At 41.4% G+C, this 21337-nt stretch overlaps 3 protein-coding genes across 3 annotated transcripts; all 3 read right to left on the reverse strand.

The window, feature by feature from the left end:
• Positions 1-2823: 2823 nt before the first annotated feature.
• Positions 2824-4360, reverse strand: LHYA1_G009105 (uncharacterized protein; the record flags this gene model as incomplete). Its single annotated transcript, XM_031154009.1, has 8 exons — positions 2824-2937; positions 3013-3138; positions 3304-3375; positions 3457-3575; positions 3861-4026; positions 4109-4128; positions 4155-4272; positions 4295-4360. The coding sequence occupies 8 exons, from the start codon at positions 4358-4360 to the stop codon at positions 2824-2826; spliced, it is 801 nt and encodes a 266-aa protein (XP_031001128.1).
• Positions 4361-13864: 9504 nt separating this feature from the next.
• ptr8 (General transcription and DNA repair factor IIH helicase subunit) lies at positions 13865-16837 on the reverse strand (the record flags this gene model as incomplete). Its single annotated transcript, XM_031154010.1, has 4 exons — positions 13865-14473; positions 14617-14987; positions 15108-16394; positions 16501-16837. The coding sequence occupies 4 exons, from the start codon at positions 16835-16837 to the stop codon at positions 13865-13867; spliced, it is 2604 nt and encodes an 867-aa protein (XP_031001126.1).
• A 1772-nt stretch (positions 16838-18609) lies between these two features.
• LHYA1_G009107 (uncharacterized protein) lies at positions 18610-21123 on the reverse strand (the record flags this gene model as incomplete). The annotated part of the gene is made up of 2 exons (XM_031154011.1): positions 18610-19463; positions 20847-21123. The coding sequence occupies 2 exons, from the start codon at positions 21121-21123 to the stop codon at positions 18610-18612; spliced, it is 1131 nt and encodes a 376-aa protein (XP_031001127.1).
• Positions 21124-21337: the final 214 nt, after the last annotated feature.

Raw genomic sequence — 21337 nt, forward strand, 5'->3', positions numbered from 1 at the left:
CTAACCCTAAGCCTAACCCTAACCCTAACCCTAACCCTAACCCTAACCCTAACCCTAAGCTTGCTATTAGCCGGATTGTCCTTAAGCCGGTAAAGATTAACCGGTGGAATAACGTCGCCTCGCTCCTCGTCTAGATATATATGTAGCAGCTCCTCTAGGAGCGACTATGCAGCGGCTGTCTAGGTTACTAGGAACTTCTTTAAGTCGGTTATGCCTAGCTCTAGGCCCTTATAGCTAAGGTATTCGCTGTCGTCGGTCTAGGAGATATATCCTAGAGAGGTGGTAATCTCATTGATCTACTTTCTAAAACTACATAGCTTTTATGCCTAGTTTATAGGGGAGTATGTGCCATATACCATAAAGCGCTCTTGTATAACATTTAATATATTAGTAATATATGGAACCTTACCTCGATCTACTATAAGCACTGCCTATTAAATAATAAGGAGCTGGGCTATCTTAATAAAGGCAGAGAGATATAGGGTATAATATAGAGAATCGCTAAATGTAGTATTCTAATCGACCGATAATTCAGGATCTCTAATACTAAGAACTGCTATAAAGATAACAACGATGCTATTATAAATTATATCAAATAAAGCATAGTCTAGCAGTAAGATACATAGTTGAATCATAGCATAATTAAGACTTTGCTAAAGCTGTATTAGCGCTAGACTAGTACTTTGCTATTCCTAGGCAAGCTCGGCCGTAGCTTGCATTGCTTGATTAAGGGCTATCACTTAAGCGTTAGTTAGATGATAAGAGAGCTTAGGGCCTTAGTTCTGCTAGACGCGCTAATAAATAAAGCTTAGCAGTTGCTTCTACACCTTTTTATATGTAGTGTAAGTTCCCTCTTAAAGCTTGTGCACTAGCGAGAAGTTAGTGGTATGGCGGGTAAAGAAGCTGCTAACACGCTACTAATTAAAGATGTTAATCCGGTTAGTTTAGAGCGATTCTTAGGCTTACTTAATAAGATAGTTAAAGGAATTAAGAATAAGGATAAGGTAATTATCTAGCTAATTGGGGTTAAATAGGGGATAAGGTAATAGGAGAGTAAGGAGGGGTATGACCCGACTTAAGTTATAACTCTAAAAGTACTACTTCTATTGCGTTAAGTTAAGCCATAGGGAGACCTTGGTCTTATAGCGCGAGGTAATATTAGGCTTAGGTGCTTAGAGCTTCTAGGTAAGGGTCTGCTCCACTTATTCTTAAAGGCTGAGGGGTAGTTTCTTAAGGGCGTCTGTAAGTTAAGCCAGTGCTGGATTAGAGCCGGGCTTACTATTATTAATAAGGAAGTAGCAGGTATAGCCTTTTATGTGGAAAGTCTAGCAGATGATAGAGAAGTAGGTAGTAGTGCTAAGCGGGAGGCGTAATCTGGACAGCCGATCTTTAAACCCTTTATTTCTAGTCCACTGGTAGACTATCTTTAAATATTCGAGAATCCTATTCTAATCACAAATAATAAAGGGCTATTTAGGAGAGCATAGCTTATAGTAGTAAGCATTATTATAGATCCGTAGGTAAGGGATTAGTAGCGTGTTTATTAGAACATAGAGTTGCTTGATATCTTATGGAGGTAAGAGATAATCAGGAGTAAATAGACGAGCATATTCTTAAGTCTTGCTATGCAGGATAGCACCTTTATAGTTATTATATAGATAACACGTAATAGCAGTTAAGTGGATAGTATATTAGCACTTTATATAAATTAATACGCTATAGGTCCGGTTAGGGTAGAGAAGATCTATTAGCTAGGTTGCATATAATAAGAGTAAGGTTAATAACTAGAATGCAAGTAACTTAATTAGGTTTACATTTAGAAGAGCAATTGCAAAAATAGAAGACGCGTCGCTATATATCTAGCTAGGATGTATTAAATAATTTTAAATTATCTAATCTAATCTCTCTATTAAGGTTAGTTTAGCCGGCAGAATATACAACCGCCTGCTGTAAATAGTAAGCGGTTAGATAGGAGATCCCTGTTTTGCAGCTTCGGCGGAACTGCGATATAGTATATACCCTCGTCTTAAAGGACCGCTGAAAGTGCTTCCAAAGCTACTTAGGACCGCCTACCTATTTATACACCCCATAGCAGATCGGCATTACCATATCTAGGAACCGGCATTCCATCTCCTTATGCTCCGGATCTGCTACCTAATAGATGTCTTATAGTTAATAGCAGTTCTAATAAGCTATATACCGCTTAATCCAGTCCTTATCCTCCCCTTTCCGCGTCTAGTAGGCTTTATTCTTAGTATTAATCCAGTGGAACCGCTAGAAGCACTTGCAGGCTGCATGCTTAAAGCTGCGGCCTTTAACTCTATAGTAGAGGCAGCTGCTAACTATAGTCTAGAGGTCTCTCTTATAGCTATTAAGCATCTAGTCCCGCGCGTAGTCTTACTGTAGGACCTCTTCTAGTCCAGTAAAGACTATTCCTGCCGCTGTCTCTAGGGCAAATGTTAGGTCCTAAGGCCAGGCTTTAGTATAGGGATCCCCGCAGACCTAGCACACCTCCTCGCCCGCTATATACTAGCGCTAGTCCGGCTAAGCATTAAGGAATTAGCTAAGCACGCCCTAGAAGTAGTACCGCTGCGTTAGATATAGCTATATAGCTTCCTGGTCTAGGGATAGGGGCTAGTTAAGTTGCAGCTTCTAAGTAGCGCTTAGCATTATAATTAATAACGCCTTCCCCCTATCTCGCCCCGCTCTGCTAGACTCCTAAGAGAAGGCTAATACCTTGTTAGGTGCATTAATATAAACTACCTAGTAGATGTAAGGATAGTTAAATCTAATGCCAAGAGTAGAGGTAGCTGTAATTGCTGGCTAGTCTGCATTAGAAAGCCACCTAGAGAGGATAGCTGCCTTCTCCTTATCTAATCTAGACTTAGCAGTATATAATAGGCACCCTAGCATATTAGCAAGCAATGCCACTTTGTCCTAGGTCTAGTAGTAGAGGATAATCTTATCCTAGGCATAGTTAAAGAGCTCCTTCTAGGGCTAGCATGCGTAAACTAGGTTAGCAGCCTTCTTAATTAAGGTGCTAGGCCTAGTTTCCCGGCTGACTAGATACTTGATATTCGACCGATTTATTAACTCTCGGATAATCCTCGGCTTAACCAGCTTATTATACTTAAGGAACTGCTCTTATATAACTAGAGGGAGGGTGGCAGTTAGCTAAATAGTCTAGGTCCTAATCTGCCGGATATACCAGCCCAACTACGCTATATATAGGCGGTAGTCGCTAGTAGTAATAGTGAGATAGCCCTTATTAACCATAATCCGGTCTAGCCTTTACCGGCTAACTAGATTATAGGCATAGTTAAGGAAGGTCTTAGTACACGCAGCCTCTACTAATATAATAATAAGTAAGGCTAACTGCTTAGTATCGACTAATCATATCAGGGGCCGAATACCTATTAGGTGACAGCGTCTTAGCATATCACCTTAGAGAATAACTATAGGGAGAACCAAGATCGTAGTCCAGGCATCAGCAACCAATGCACCTACTATAAAGATAAGTGACTTGCTAGAGCTAGTCCCTATTACTAGGACTACTTGCTTAGCCAGGTAGAGTCCTATAACTATAAAGAGACCGTCCTGCTATCCTAGGACTTGTAGCTGCATATCCGGTGCATTATATAACCTGCAAGCAATAGCTAGCAGATTAGCCGCAGAGTAGGCCCCTTTCCTACGTATTTAGCCCCGCTTTAAGGCATCTAGCATTTATAATAATAGTGTCTCTAAGGCACTCTGTGGCCTCTTCCCCTAGAGAATATAATTAAACCGGAAGAACATACGCTAGCTCTCTAATGCTTAGTAACCCTGGTGTAGTAGAGTATTTAGAGTAAGTATTATTATACTAGCATATATATAATTAAATATGTAGTAGCTATAGTTGCTTAGTTTAGCTAGGGCAATAAGATCTAGCTCGTCCTTAATATCCTCCTCTACGCCCTCCTCAAGATTAAAGTTTACCTGCTTCTTAACAGAAAACTTCTCTTTAGTAATTAATGCTATAAACTGCCGCTAGTTAGACGTATGCAGGCGTGGCACCTTAGCATAAGTGCATGCTTTAGTCAGGCAGGCCAAAAGTGTCCCATTAGCCTACACTATCCCGTCTAGCTTGGCCTAGAGATATAGAGAGATAAGAGCACCTAGCTTTAGCTGTCTAAGGAATAGCTGCCTTAAGGGCAAGACGTATGCAACATATAAAAGTAGCAGATCCCTAATCGCCTTTAGTATAAAGCGAATATTATTCTTATATGCACTAGACTACTGCTAACCCTTATAATACTAGGTATAGATTATAACTAGCTTCTCCTAGATTAATAGATAGCGCTATTAAGTAGTATTCCGCCATATAACTAAGAGTAATTCCAGTTCTTGTAATAGCGGGCTAGGTGGGATATAGCAGAGCACTAATGCCTGCTTAAGGAACTCTTAGGCATGTGCTTTATAGATTTCTATAGCCTTAGGATATAAGACCTTACTTCCATCCTTAGTCTTAGTTAAGAATATGGCCCGGAGCTTAGTATTGCCTTGGATCCGCTAAAAGAGAGCTAGCTTAGCACCCTCTAGGAACTTAGAATTGCTGGGATAGGATAGCTATAAGCCTCTAAAATCTTCTAGATCTAGGTTATCCTTTATCCTCTACAATTCCATAGGAGTTAGGTCCTTAGCTTAGAATAGAAGCTTATTATATAGTAAGGCATAGGCTTATTAATATTTAGAAACCACTAAGTTAGAGATCTGCGACATCTGCAATTCCACCTTATAGTATTCCACTATCTGCCTGTCTAAGAACTACTAAGCCTAGTATTTAGTAATTGCCGCCTTTCCAACCTTAAATAAGTATAGCCTCCACTATAAAATATGCCTAAATAGCGTCTCTACTAGCTGCTAGAAGAACTTCTTATAGATCTTAGCAAGAAAGATAAGGATTTAATCTTTATTATCCTACTCTTAAAAATAAGCATAGTTAAAAAGCACTAGCTAGGCAGTCTAAGTTAAAGCTAATAAATAGCTATTAAAATTCCCCGGCTCCTCCTATAATCCTTAGCCTTTCCCACGGACTTTCCTGCTTAATATAGCGTAGAAACTTAAGACAGGTGATTTAAATAGCACGCTGCTAATAGTATAGTAGATTAAGGCTAAGTAGAGCTATTAAATAGCATGCTTAAGAGCCAGCTCCGCTTCTTCCTAATCTTTAAGATCTAATGCTTCTATAATCTTATTTATAGCTTGAATCTATAGGGTAGTTAGCTGGATAACATCCCTAGGTAGTTGCTAGTCTTCTAGTTAAGCTTAAGACTAGGTAAAGTAGCTATCCTTACTATATACTACGTAGTAGTAGTATACTAATAGCTGCTTTATAGTAGTAAAGTATATAACTAGGGTTAACGCGTTCTTAAAATACTAGAATCTATCTGCTTTACCTAAAGCCCTAGCATAGAATTCATTTAGGATATTAGCCTGCTACTAGGTTATTTTCCGGTCTAGCAAGGTATTGCTATATAACTAGTATACGTCTCTTAAGATAGCCTTAGCTGCAACTAAGATTCGGATAAGATTAGGATCCTTAGTATTCTTATAACCTGCATTAAGCTCTTTCTTTAGTAGCAGCTTATATAAGCTCTAGATCTCCTTATCCTTTAGCATAGCTAGGTAAGATAGGAATCCTATTAAGTTATATAGCTATAGCACCTGTTCCGACCTTAAATCTCTAATATCCTAGACTATAGTTGCTTGCTCCTTAAGATTACATTTTATAGCCTTAAAATCTCCCTCTAGCTTCTTAAATAATTCCTTCTCTAGCTCTACTAATAGAATAGAACTGTTACGGGTGAGTCACGTATACACAGAGGCTCAATATGATATTCAACAAGTTCGATAAAGGAGAGAGAAGAATCTTCATCTAGATCCGAAGAAAAGTAAGCGCTCCCCAGTTAAGGCTTAGTAAGCTAAGCATGGGCATAGCCTATACTTTACCTCTAGGGCTCGCCCCTTATATTACCCCCCTCCCTCCGCCTATTTACAGGCGGCAAACAATCTATTAGAAACTAAATAATATAGTTAAAACTGCAGTAGCAAATAATCTAAATCTATAGATATTATACTACTATTCCCCTTATAAACTGCCTAGGCTCTACTAGATTTTAGACGCAGTCTATCTACTTAGTAAAGCTCTCCCACTTCTTACTTTTACTATTATCCCTATTTAGTTATACTATTTACCCTATAGCATTATAAATCTATATAGTATTATAAATCTGCAAATAATAGAGTAAATAGTTATTAATAAGCAAGTATAAGATCCCTTCTCCTATTTGTTTTTAAACTTTCTTTCTCTATCGCTAATACTATTAAAGTAAGTATAGTATACTATATAGAGTAGTTAAGTGCTTAAGTACTTAAGATGCCCTCTACCCCTCCTATATAGACTCCGCGCAATACTAATCGGAGTTAGATATTTAATATTATCCACTGTATTAGCTGCGCCCTTTTAGGGGTCGACTGCATTAACTAAAATGTAAGTCGGATTCCGATCGGTTTCCATCGGGTTCCGCTGATTCTATAGTCTAACCGGTCCCGTTCCTGTGCCGAGTGCGCCTGCAAGCGCAAAAACTGCGAGAACCTATATGCATTTGTCGGACTCCGATTGAAAAACGTCGCTAACCGATCAGTCCTTAAATGGCTCATATCGCCTACGCCGTCTGGTCCTGCTCTACTAACGCTTTAGTGTAGGTTTCAGTCGGTTTCCGCTTCTTTTTGGTCGGCTAACGCTTGATATAGTGCGGACGCCTTCGCCGATCTGGGCAAGGTACTTAAGGCCTGGAAGGCTTTAAAGCCGTTGTAGGCGGCTAGTCTTCTCTCTACGTATTTTTGCCGGACTCCGCTCGTTTTATGTTGCTAACCGCCGGTTTCTAGTCCCGTTGCTCTAGAGGTTACTAATACAGTAACGAACGCAGTTGCCTAATAGGGTTAAATGTAAGTTACACTCCGCTCTCTAATTCTTTTCCGTTGGTAACCATTTGTTAGTACTGGCGGTGTTCCTATAGCGGTGGTCCTTAGGCCATGTCATGCTAATCCCTAATTCTAGGGTTTTATATGTAGTCTCCTAGCATTTTGCAGCAGTCTATAGGCCTATTCCTATTTCTCTTTCTTTTTTTTTTTTTTTTTCTTTAAATAGTGAATAAAATTCATTGCGCTCCTAATTATCCTGATTCCGCTCCTTAACGCCTATGCTCCGTGTAAAATTAGACTTTAGCCGTTTTTATCCCCCCCTTTTTTTTTATTAACTTTTCCTATAATGCTTAAGGTCTATTATAGGTTTTAGGATCTCTATATTTAACTTTAAACTTATCTATAGCAGCGTTATCTAATAAATTTTCTAAGGGTTCCTATATTAGTTTGTAGTATCCTAACCATTTTACTAGTACTTCTCTAACTTTCTTTTTCCCTTTTGCTTTATCTTAAGTATATAGAATCTCCTCTACCTGCTACTCTTTATGCGTCTTAAATAACTTGGGCTCTAGTTGTTTATTATTAGTTTCCTGCCTAGGGAGAGGATTATGGCTTGCTGGATATAATAGATCTATATAAAAAACTAGGTGGATATTACTAGAGATCCCTAATAAACAAATAGAGACTAGTAATAATACTTTATCTACTATATATTTAGCATGTTTATAGTCTAGGCTCCTTTTTAGGCGGCTTATTTAGTAGTTACGCAGATCTAGCCATACCTTATCGCCCTCCTGGTAGATTAGGGCTGGGGTCCTTTTCTTATTAGCGCTTTCCTCTTATTTTTAAGTAGACTCTGCTATACTTAATTGATATAAGTCGGTGATCTGTTTTATTTTTTTAATAAATGCTTTAGCCCTTTTTGCAGCAGGTAGCTTAGAACTATGGTTAGGCTCTGGTTGTAACGTAATAGGTAATAGGGCCTTATACCTATGAGTTATAAAGAATAGGCTTATCCTGAGGCCTGCTTAGTAACATCTGTTTAACGCTAATTAAGTAGTGGGGAGCTATCTTTTCCAATCTGATTATTCTTGATTAATAAAGTTCCAAAGATATGCTTGCACTTCTTAATTTAACCTTTCTAGCCCTCCATTAGTTTATAGGTGGTATCTGGAGCTAAGCCTCTGCTATATACTAGTTAAGTAGTAGAAAGTCTTCTAGAACATGCTTATCCAGTTTATGCCTCTATTGCTAGTAATTGCTCGCGGCATATTATAGTAATATGCCTAGCATTTTATAAACCTTTTAGCGCACTCCTTAGCTTTTATACTAGGTATTACTTCTAATATAATAGACTTGCTTAGTTGGTCTTTAATTACTCAGAGGTAACAATTGCCTTAAGAGTCTAGTAGGTCGGTTATAAAATCTATAGAGATCTCTTAAAAGAATTAGTCAGGGACCGGCAGAGGCTTTAGAAGTCTGTGTTTATATTCTCTCTATATCTTATTCCTTCTACAATAGTCACAGTTCCTTAAGAATTATCTTATATATCTTAACTATAGTAGCTAGTAGAAGTTGCATCCTAGTATAAATATAGTAGAGTCCTAGCCTAGATATCTATAGACTAGCAAGTTATAAACGGACTGAATCAACTTTGTTCTTAGAATATCGTTTTATCAAGCTACGGGTTCCTTTATATTATAGTCGGCCTCTATAGATACTAGTGCTCCAGGAACTTATAATTTACCGCAGTGGCGTAAGCGGCTATCTATATCAATACTATAATCGCCTACTTAGATCTTTAATTTAACCTTGCTTAGAAATGATCAGGCTCTACTCTATATTAAGCTGAGAATGGTCTAGTATAGTATATCCTCCTACGCTGTTCTATCCTATAATTCATTTAGCTCTTTATCTTAAAAAGGGGGCCTAGGTTCCACGTGGTCTTAAGCGGGTTCTATATAGTCTTGAGTAAGGTCTATATCAAACTGCGTAGCTAGCAACTAAACTGATGTAGTAGCTACTACTACCTCCCCTCTATCCGCTTGTTCCGGCTAATTTATTACGCGGTCTAGACTTAAGAACCGCCTAAATCTTGATATCTTATCATCCTCCCCTAGTATATCCTGCTCCCTCCTAGATAAGGCATCTGGGACTATAGCTTCAATCCCCGGCCGATAGACTAAGGTAAACTGGAACCTTGATATGGTCTTATACTATTAAATTTAATACTCTAATAATTGCTTCTTTGTTATAAAGTACTTAAGGTTTTTATAGTCTATCTAAATTATAAAGGGGCCACATGTTTTCAGTTCAGGGGCCTAGAACTTTAAGCAGGATATAACAGCGAGTATTTCCTTGTTATAAATATTATAATTAATCTTAGACTTATTTAACTTCTAAGAGAAAAAGCTAACTGGTTAACGGACTCCGTCCTTCTCCTATAAGAGAGCGCCTCCTAATGCGAACCTACTATAGTTAGTCTCTAAGAAAGTTGGAAGTGTTGGATCCTAGTAGGAAAGCACTAGTGCTTTATAAAACTTGTCTTTTAGCGCTTTAAACGCGAGCTCCTCTAGTTTTCCCTAGGAGAACGGCGTTCCTTTACCGGTTAATATAGTTAATAGTCCTACTAACTTTAAGTAGTTTAGTATAAATATCTAGTAGTAATTTGTAAAACCTAGAAAACAGCGCACTTCCTTTTAGGTTTTAGGCAGCTTCTAGTCTTACACGGCTTCCACTTTTACTAGGTCGGGCCCTATACCTTTCCTATTAGCGTAAACAATAAATCCTAGGTATTTAATCTTCTTTTATGCAAATTCGCTCTTTCCTAGATCTAAGAAGAGTCCTCTATCCTAAAGTTTACGGAGCATAATTTATACCTTACAGAAATAATCCTCCCTTAAACCACTAGAGTAAATAATAACATTATCTATATAAGCTAAGGCAAAGTCATCTAACCATTCCTGCAATAAACTATTAATATACCGCTAAAAAGTTGCTAGAGCCCTAGATAATTCGAATAGATATACTAACCACTTAAAAGAACCAAATCTCGTGCGAAATGCTATCTTATACTTATAGTCCTTAGCCATTTGGATCTTATGAAAAGCTAAGATAACGTCAACCTTTATAAGCCACTTAGCTCCTATAAGGTTTTATATAGTCTCTGGTATAAGGGGTAAGGGGTACTGGTCTAGTTTTGTAATAGCATTTAATACTTAATAGTTGTAGTAGAACTTTAATCCCCCCCGGGTTTCTATATAAAAAGCATAGGAGCTGCTGCTTCTAAGGTACTTAGTCTAATATACCCCTTTTCTAGGAGTTCGTTTAGTAACTTTCTTAATATAAGTAATTTGTCCTTTAATATACTATATAGCAGCCCCTATAGCAAAGCTGTTAGGGATCCGTCCGGTTATTCGCGGACCTCGATCTTATAGTTAATGCCTATTTAGTAAGGGGCTAGTGTATCTGCTACCTATTTAGAAAATAGTAGTGCTATATCTTAAATCTCCGGAGGCAGCTTTTCTCTTAACTGCTCTATAGATAACTCTTCCTTAACTTTTAAGGTAGCTCTAACATCCTCTAAGGCGGCGGCGGCTACTATGGTGAAATCGCTGTCGTCTATATAGTATTTATAGTTGCGTCCCTCTATTACCTATTATTCCGCCTTGCTATAATAGAACTGTCATTTATTAGGCGCGGTCCATATTTTATTATGCGCCTTTTATAGGTTCCCTAAAATCATTAGAAATGCTAGGTTTGGTATTATATATGCGTAGACTATTTAACTAAACCTAGCGATATCTATATAGAGTGTAATAACTCCTTTAACCTCTAAATTCTATATAGTAGAGGAGGCCCCTTTTACCTTACGCTTTTTATTACTAATATATATAAGTCTAAGGCCTCTTATAAGGTCTCCATTTATTGCAGCGTAGCATTAGCACCCTTTATTAATAAGAGTGAAAGTTCTAAGAGTTTTCTAAAGGATTACGTCTATATATATAAGGTTTCTATTTATAACTCCCTTAACCTCCCCCCATCTCTTTACTAATGCTTTCTCCGCTCTTAGTTCCTAACTTTAACTAAGAGCTATTCTTTTCCCGACTTAAAAGAGGCGGGCTCTAATGTTTTATTATCGTCTTCTAATAGCGGTTTAGCTTTAACCGCATTAATCTTTACCGTTTAAACTAGTAGAGCGTATATGCACTTGTAGATGCAGTGTCCTAACGCTCCATACTAGTAATAGAGTCCTTTCTCCTGGCGTCTCTCTCTTTCTATAGAGTCTACCTATTTAGCTCTCTACTTTCCGCTTGCATTATAGCATTCCCCAGGCTTTTTCCCGCGGCTATCGCTAGTACGTGTTAGGGCCATTATTATATCCCCTTTACTATCCTTTACTAAGGTCGCGGAGTAACTATAGAGATATATGGTTACTATTGTTTTTATCCCGGATTCCTTATTCTTCTCTCTCTACCTCTTATTTAACGCTTTAAACTGATCTGTTTCTTCCAGGTTAGTTATAATTCGCTCTACCTCTGCGGCGAACTTGTAGTAGTCTATTACTTTAGCTATAGAGGCCATATATATATAGATAGGGTTTAAGAAGGTGTTTTAAAAGTAGCTAATCTTCGCGTTATTTTCCCAGCTCTCTCTATTAGCACTTAGCAGGAGTTTATTGAACTTAAGCTGGTATTCATGCCACGGCTAACCTAGAGAGTGCCTTATATTTATAAGACGCTCTAGGGCTTTTGCTTATTCGTTGCTATCTAAGAAGATCTTATTAAGCTGCATAAAGAAAGCCTCGGGGTCCTTGCCTTTTATAGAGTCCCCCTTTTCCTAAAAGTGATGCATTCAAGCTCTCTCCTATACTAGGAGGGTGTTGTAGATAGTGTTCCAATAATACTCGGCTGAAAGCGTTGGTTTTACTCTGGAATAAACGCGATACGAGCTTCTAAGCCTTAGGAGGTAATCTTAAAAGGCATCTGTCCAGCTATCTTATATCGGCGGCTTCTAATCCCTAGGGCCTGATGGTTCGTGGTTAGTCCTCGCACGAGTTATTGCTAAGAGCGACTTAATTAAAGCTCTTATAAAGTCGCTCTAGACTAGCGCGTCCCCTGATAGGCCCTGCTAAGCTTCTCTTGTCCCCTAGTTATTTATAGCGGCACGCGTTTCTAATAATTCGGTTTCCAGCTGTTATTAGCGCGTGTACATTTCTTGGAAGGCAGCTAGTAGTTAGGCGTTTAACATGTCGCGCTAAGGGCTTTCATTTCTCGACGGTGTTAACCCGGGGTCTAGTGTAAAGCTGACGGGTAGCTGTGAATCTATGATTGATCGAACTTAATATTACAGGTGAGTTATATATATATAGAGGCTTAATATAGTATTTAATAAGTTTGATAAAGGAGAGAGAAGAATCTTTGTCTAGATCCGAAGAAAAGTAAGCGCTCCCCGGTTAAGGCTTAGTAAGCTAAGCACGGGCATAGCCTGTGCTTTACCCCTAGGGCTCGCCCCTTATAAGAACCCGTAGTAGCCCTTTACCTACTAACCCTATCTTTATTATCCTTGACTATAAAGTAATCAATCCGGCCTTTCCTAGTAAAGTAGATTTGCAGCTTATATTCTTTCTATAACAGGCTACTCTTATAAGGTTTTGCTTTTATCTTATAATAAGAAGCCTAATGCTTCTTTATCTTAAAGAGAAGGCAGGTACTATAGCTGCAGTGCGACTATAGATAGTAAACGCCCTTATAGCTAGCTAAATGCTTAATTAGCTGACACTTATCTTCTAGCTAAGGCTTATACTCTCTTAGCTCTATAACACTTCTTAGGTTATAGCTGCTAAGAAGCTCTACTATCGCCTTTAGCACCTCACCTAAGAGTTAGTATAGCTGCGCTTGTAGGTGCTGCTCTTAACTATAAGTCCCTAGGACGATATAGGACTTGCAAATATAGCAGACGGCAACTCTATAAGTCGAATTATATAAGAATATAATAAGGAGCTTGCTAGGAGACAAGTAGATGCTAGTTAAAAGGGGGGTAGGGGGAATAGTCTTTTACTAAAATAGGCTTTTACTAGAAAGTGCCTTAGTCAGCTGCGCCCGGACCAATCCGCGTGCTGCACATCTGGGCTTTCACCGAAAAACCGCCCGCGCATAAGAGGTAGGGTCTAGTATAAAGCTAATAGGTAGCTATAAATCTATAAATAATTAAACTTAATATTATAAGTAAGTCATATATATATAGAGGCTTAGTATAGTATTTAATAAGTTTAATAAAAGAGAGAGAAGAATCTTTATCTCGATCTAAAGAAAAGTAAGCGCTCCCTAGTTAAGGCTTAGTAAGCTAAGCATGGGCATAGCCCGTGCTTTACCTCTAGGGCTCGCCCCTTACACCTGGACTAATCACCCCGCGCGGATTTTATAATTTCGCCGAAAAAGGGCGCTTATATAAGAGGTAGTTCTAGTTTAGGTGCTAATTAAGCAGAAATTTATTACTACTATCTAGCTTTATACTCTTATTTAAGCTGCTATTACTTAAAGGAAGTCTATTAAGGCTAAGGCATATTAAGACATCTAAGTAGATAGTTAGGTTAATAGTTAAGAATAAGAAGTAAGTAAGCTAAAGTAGAATTAGAAGGGAGGTTATATAATATCCTAGGTTATACTTTATAGTCTAGCAGGCGAGGTTATATAGTATCCTAGGTTATGCTTTATAGGCTAGCGGCCTGCTTACTAATTAGCCGCCTGGCCCCTATTACACGTCGGCCGCGCAACGTGGAGCGCGGCGCAACTTGTTTTTTACTAACTAGATAGAATTTGTCTCGATTTATTCGCTACCTGATATCCAAACGCCGCGAAAGCAGTGAGGCCCTAAAAGCCTAAGCTACAGCTAGTGCCAATTACTCCTCGAGTGCCTTTCTTTTCTTCTCTTGCTGCCCTGACAGCTTTTTGAAAAATTGACTTTGGGGACCACTTCTTTTCTTAGCCGACTTGTTCACACTCTTATTTCGCTCGATGTACGCCATATCCTGACCGCCAGCGAGTTCCTCTAGTGACCCCGCTGTCCTCTTTGCAGCCACCGCCATCCTCCGATTCGGCCCCTTTCGCATTGGCTTTCCATCCGGACTGTAGAACATGTTTCCGTCTGCCGCAAGAGCAGCCCTCTCCTTCTCCTCCTCTTGTGCCCACGATTTGTTCTCGAGCTCGACAAGGACCTTTTGCAAGAGCTCGCGCCGGGCGCCGGGGGTTGCGAAGGCAAGGTCTGGCGTCTTTTCAATATCGTGCAGATGCGTGATTACTTTGAAAGCGTATCCCTGATCTACGAGGAAAGCTTGCCGCTTGGAAGAAAATGCCATCTCCACCGTATCTTTAGATACAAGCGAGTAGAAGAAAGCGTTAAATTTATGTTCAGTTCGTCGTTTGGCCCTAAGAACACGTCCAAGACGCTGGGCTTCTTGACGGCGGGAGCCGTACTGCGATGAGATCTGAATGAGGCAGGTCGCCTCAGGCTAAAATTTTGGGTAGTTAGCATTGCCTTGACAAACAGCTTGGAGTTTCGGGTCGGACAGAAGTCTCAGGACCCCAGAGCATTCGCAAAAGCTCTCATAATGGTCCAATTGTAGGAATAAGATACTCAATAAAAGTTACATACGAGATCTAGCGATGTATCGCCAATTTTGCTGAGGAAAATGGTACTGCACTGTGGCGAGTTTCTGAAATAGTTCAAGATCTGCTGGCGCTCTACATTTCCGGTCCCACCATAGAGATACGGCTTCATCAATCTTTTCGCGTAAGCCTCAAGGGCGTAAACACTATCTGAAAAGACAATTATTTTGTCGCCACGGCTTTCGTGATATTTGATTAGGAACTGGCAAGCCTGAAACTTGGATGGATTCATGACACAAAATAAGGACCGAGTCCGCGAGCTAGCTTTCATATACTCACTGTAGAATTCGGTGGACATAGGGCACCAGACTTCAGCACACTGGACTTTTGCAATATGACCTTGCTGCGAAAGTTCCACTATAATCAATTAGTATAATTCTTGACATGGACCACAGAACTTGGAAGGATGAAGCGCTTCTCGGATCTTCCTGGGCAGGAAAAAATAAGGCCAGAGAAAAAGAAGACCGGGTTACATACTCCAATTAGCCTCGTAAAGTTTCGGTCCTATCAAGAAATTAAGATCCTCAATTTTGTTATCTTCTCGAAGAAGCGTAGCTGTTAGACCCAGTTTCGAATGAGACTTGATATTACCGATAACTCTTCGAAACATTTGTGCGGGCACGACGTGTACTTCATCCAAAAGCATAAGGCCCCATTCCCGACTCTGAAGAAATTTCATCATTTTAGCCGATTCGTGCGCACGCTCTCGTGTATTTGTTACCATAGAATAAGTTGTAATGATAACTCCAGTATTTCCCGTAAAAATAGATTTGTTGTCCGAAGAGAAAATAGCAATACTATCAGGATTGATATTTGACCATTTCAAAAACTCGTCTCTCCACTGGATCACTGACATATTGCTAGTGGCTAGAATAATAACCCCTTTTTTGATGGTACAAGCAGCTGTAACGCCTACTAGCGTCTTGCCAGCTCCACAAGGCAGAACAATTATGCCACTCTTTGCACGGCCGTTACCGAACATTTTGCTGAGACTCTGTTCTTGGTATGACCGAATTTGAGTTGATGGTCGCAGATCAATCTCGAGGTTCGCGTTTGTAGTATCATTCCGGAAATCGTATTCTTCGAGGGCAGGGTAGTGTAATACTAAACACCGTTGAGTAACAGTGACCACTTTATCGTCTTGAATCTGGAATGCATGAATAACTTCCCGCTCATCATCCTCCCCATCATCCTCGTCCAATGCAGCATAAAGGCCTTCAACCGTCGCATCTGGTGCGACCTGATCCTGGTTCAATTTGCGGTTATCTAGTCCCTGGGCCGCACGTATACCAGCAGCGTCCTTCGTTCCCGCGATCGCAAGTCCAGATATCGTCGGAGCGCCTGTGGTGGTTTCTTGGGCACCATGGACCCGGCACAGACCTATTTCAGGATCCTTCAGCAACATTTGCAATATCGCTGGATCCCCAGTCTCGACGAAGTACTGATTGCTTCTTAGCACGATCTTCACTTTGCCATAGCTTTTTCCGCAGTGTGTAATGTATGCGATGATATTCGGTGGCATTTCAGTCTTCAAAAATACGTCGAGAGTATGTATGATATCCTTCGGACTCAGTCCAACCGAAACTGCTGCGTATAGGCTGTGAGTCGTAAGTTTGTACTCGTGTAAGAATGTGGGCCGTGACATTGGTTCAGCGATCGTAATAATGAAGTCCTGGACCCGAGGCGCTAGTGGATGAAAGCTCTCAAGAGTGAGCTTCCCCCAGCCATCAATCCAGAGCGGACGATTGTGGTGATCAGGCTTCACTACAGCAAGATAGTATAATCAGTACCGTAAGGGATAAATGAAAGAGGGTTTGGGGCCCCAAATAGCAAAATCCAAGATGAGAAATAAAGGAAAAGAGTGCCTTACATGGCATGGCCGTAAATTCTCGCTTCTGCGGAGGTTGGAAATGCCTAAAGGCTGAATCTATGATACCGGGCGGCAGCATATAAGGGAAGGAACTGATATCGAATTTCCGAACGTTTTGGGAGATGACGGAGCTGGAGAAGACGGTCTTAAGCTCATCTGGCATTTCGGTATCGTCGTCGTCGTCAAAGTCATCATCGTCACTACCAACGCTGCGCGGCGTCCCGGCTGCTGGGGTTGAGGCTGCTGGGGTTGAGCCCGTGGCCTTGGACACTCTTCTACCAGTCTTGACGTCCGCTTTCCCATTAGAGTCAGAGTTGGCTTTCTGCTTTGAAGACATAGTGAGTGCCTGCGAGCAGTCTCTAAAGCATTTGCGTGATGAAGGAAGATGGTTTTGGTCGCCTGGAAGTATATTGACGTGAGTTTAGCAATGCAAAAAAGCGGAACCATGACTACTTCGCTTAGCAAGTACTTCGCTTAGCAAGGCACCGACAGAGCGATGCAGCTACCCTTAATTCAGCCCTATCGTCAACCCGTCAACCCCAAATGCGCTCTAGACGAACATGGGTAGCTATAGGGTCATTACATGACAAATTGTTCGGTTGGAAGACCTGGTCACCCAGAACATAGGCTGATCTACAGTCTATAATCTAAAAATGATAGCGAATCTTCGCCAAATACAAAGAAAAGTCACGCCATCATTGGGTGTGTCACATCCCCTCCTCTCGTGCGAATGCTGCCGTCTGTGGGCAAAAAGTGAGGTAATGGAGCTAGTGAAATAGCATGATGCGTTATGCTCAGAATACTATTACTGGATGTTTAAGTAAACTTTTCCCTTACCGGCCTGGAGGGAGGAAGTGTAAGAGAATACTATGGTTCCCAAAGTGCTAATACCAATAATTAAGGCGCTTTCACTTGTTTCTCATCCCGACCTTAACCCAACCTACCTCCAGATTACCAAGTCGTTATGCACTGTAAGTATAGTTTCTACGGGCGGATACTTCAGCCAGAAATATCAGTGCGATAAGATCCTCTTTCCGGCTACGAACTTTCAGTAAGGCGTGCTGGGGATATCAGCCAGCACCTTCACAACCGGACACCTATACGTACCCTTTTTAATTCACGTGCAGACCAAAGCCGACATTGCGTGCTGACCCTGGTCACGTGACTTTGTTGGTTGGCACACCTCCAACCCGAGGTGGCCCCGTAACTGACCAATGATGTACAGATAAGAAGGGAAGTCTTCCCAAGGGTTCTCCTACCACTGCTATCAGTGCTGAGCCTAAGGTCCCTCGGTCACGTGTGTCGTAACATTATCGCACCTCAAATAGATCAAGAACACGACCAAAATAGGATTGGTGATATCAGATTAGACGAGCTCAGATGCGGTTCTATGCTTCGTGGTTATAACCAGACTAAAGAGGAGGAGTAATAGGAGATGAACCCATAGCGAGGAGATATTTCCATCCAACAAGTCTCTGCCGGAAAAGTGCCATCATTTTCCGTATTTTTTTAGTTGTTATAACAAATAGGTCATCTACTTTTCCAGTTTTATCATAGAATTTAACAACAATTTTCTGCGCTTTTTCCCAATCTCGCCTGACCTACTTCCACCTCGCCCATGAGCTCTATAAACATATCCTTCGCGTGTAATTCCGTCGATATATCAGAATACCCTCGCCGGATGCAATCGAGTATATTATTATCTGCGAGGAGCCGAATAATATATAACTGGACTTTGGGATCCAAAAATATAATGGTATTTATAGAATTGATCATAAATAAAAAGAATTGGCGAATATCTTGTAATAGCGAATTGAGGAAGGAAATAGAAAATATCTTGGTCTATCTGCATTATATAATTAACAAATAACAACTAAATGCCAAGGATAAACTTATTAACGTTTATATCGCGGAAGAGAAAGATAAAAAAAATCAAGTAGCGGAGGTGAAAAATGGATGCCTATGTCGGTCGCTGCGTATACGGAGCCAGGCTCGCAGCCGTGAAAACGAGTTCCCCCAGAATATTGAAAATACAATAAGATTCCAGAAGACATAGAAGCAGCCTGGTTATAGTTAGTATAATTGTGTATTCTCGATACTATTGAACCGTCAAGAAACCGTCCCGTGGACGCTCTCTGCGTGATTCTGGAGATGCTGTTTATGCTGCAAAGTCATTCGACAGACCTTGCACCCGAGCCGATCTCCTTTTGTGATATGAGCCAGATGCTTCCGTTTGAAATGTTTTGTTAAATCTCCTGGGCTCGCAAATGACTTGGTGCGCTTTTCGAACGGCAAGGTTTGCTCCCCTAAGCAAAGGAAGCAGATAGTTGGCCTCTTTTCCGTAAAAACCAGCAACATAGCGGCACCAAGGGCTTGCTTCTCTGCTTCCGCGGCTGCCAGCTGCGGGTTGGTCTCTTTGGAGGGCGATGGAATCGCCCTCCTACGTGGTTGAGCAGCAGCTCCCCCTTCCTGGAATTTACAGTAGGCAGCGACCGCGTCAATGGCAGCGTTGCGTCGGTGAAGCTCTTCCTCCAAGGTCGTTCCCGGGAGGGTTATTATCGTCTCAACCAAGCGCCTCTGGACCGGGGGCATGTCGTCGGCCAAGTCCAGGTTAGTCTTAACCTCCTGGTCGAACTTGAGCCTGGAGAGCTGTAGCTCGACCTCATTAACCGGGTTCTCCAGGTCCCATTGACGTTGGATCCGCTTCAGGAGTGCAGATCTGAGCTGCTGCCTTGTGTTAGAGATTTCGCGGCCAAGGATTCGGTATCCGGGCTGTTGTGTCGCTGTGCCTGTACCCTGAAAGCAGCGCTTCCACTTCTCTCGTTGTCTAATGACGCGGCGGATATAGGGATCCTGATTGACTGATAGGGATTGCTTGAGCGTGAGTTCTTGTGGCCGATCAGGATCGATCCATCGAGTTATCCGACAGGCCGCCCGCATGAGGTCGCACTGAGGTTCGTAGCCTGAGACAATCGCCCTCGTATCAGCGGTAACCCGCCGCGGGAGGTAGTGCTTAATGAAGGTATTAATCTTAGCGTGTTGCAGTATTATATTCTAGAGCGCATCGCTTACGTCACCTGCTCATCTATAGTTAATAAACTTTTGCAGCGGGGAGAAGGCGCTAAAAGCTATAAGAGACGAACCGCTCTAGTTAAATGCATTGCCCGCACCATATCAGAGACTATACAGGCGCGTGATCTGGGGGAACCCTATAAGCACACTAAGCTTCTTTATCCACGGCAAGAGGGTGGAGTATAGCAATTGCTAGTCTAGCGAGATCTCCCACCCGTATAACGTGTTAATAGACTTGCGGAAGACGGGGATATTAGCCATTTCTGGCTTCAGATGTAAGGGCAACTGCTTATAGCCAGGCCGAATATCTAACCCGCCGATCGGCAGATGTGAGATTCGGGGCTAAAAACGCTTCATCGGCAAGGAGGCCGAGCAGGGTAACATGCGGACTAAGGACCAGGGACGGGTCGAAGATGATCTCGGGGAGTGGAAATGTATTCCTAGCTTCTCTGTGAGCCAACACGTTGTGTAGAACCGAAGAGGTGGGGGAGGTAGAGAAAAAGTATAATTGACTTACGCATCTTTCATACCGAGATACTATTTTGTGAATTCGTATGTAAATTCGATGAGGATCCGATGGGGCCCACTATTAGGATCTTGAAGTAAAGTCATAATAATATGACAGTAGCAGAGGTTTAGCACTGCCGAAGGTCGGTTCCCAGAGAAAGCAGCCAGATGGTGGAAGAGGGCGAGTTGGATGCGGTGCCGGCCGTGCGTGTATCTTTTCTTTATTATAGTCAAGTTAGTTTAGAGGACGCCAGCGAGATCCTTGATATATATTGCCGTCTTCTCGCGCTTCTCCGTTGTCAGGCGGTGCTTCTTTGCCAGTTTCCTTAAGATCTAACAAATATTTAATTAGTTTCTGCTCTATAATAATTTAGAGAGGATTTAGCCGGCTAACCAGCAATATTACTCACCTGATACATATGGCGGTTTATCTTGCTCTAGATTTTCTCACCTGTCGCTCGCTTATAGACAAGCCGGAAGACTTTCTAATATGTCCTAAGGGTGCTGGCCGACTTAATACCTGCAAGCCGCCTCCTACCCTTACCTTAACGCTAATTTAATATCTATTCGAAGAAGGCTTTTAGAGAGCAGCGAGAGAAGGCCTGCATTATTTAGGCAGGATCCTTTTGTATATATTTGCAGTACCTTTAAAGAGAGCTAGTTAGTAAAAGTATAAGAGACGGCAGATGCAAGGTAAGGTATATACTAATAGAATTGCGCCTCGATCCTATTAAGGAGGAGGATACTACTATTGCTATAATCCTCACCTTTATCTTCGGATTCGTCGGAATCATTCTCTTGATCAAGATAATATTCTAGTGGGTGGGCGTTGTCGTCTCCAATAATCCATGCCAGATCTGCTTCATCGCATCTATTGATATCGATGTTAATATCCACCAGATCAGTATCGGTATCAATATCCGTCGGCTCAGTGTTAGCGTCAGTCTCCTCTTGCTCATCCTTTGCGTCGAAGCAGCTCTCAATGTCTGACCCATCGCTATCATCGTCGGAGGAAGAGCTTGGTGTTGGTTGGCGACGCCGCATATTGACTTAATCTGGTGAAAGAAGTCGCAATGATGACGATGACGATGGCGCTGACGGTCATTCGGAAGAGGAAATAGAAGATATTGGGAAGGGCCAACCGCCTAAGGAACTGTATCAGAGTATAGAGGAGGGGGGGGAGCGGAATAGAGAGGAGAGGAGAGAGGAGAGTAGAGGAGGGGAGGGAGAGGGAGAGAGAGGGAGGGTAGGGAGAGGT

The sequence above is a fragment of the Lachnellula hyalina genome (genome assembly GCF_007821495.1).
Source record: "Lachnellula hyalina strain CBS 185.66 chromosome Unknown contig00284, whole genome shotgun sequence".
In the NCBI taxonomy this organism is placed as follows: domain Eukaryota; kingdom Fungi; phylum Ascomycota; class Leotiomycetes; order Helotiales; family Lachnaceae; genus Lachnellula; species Lachnellula hyalina.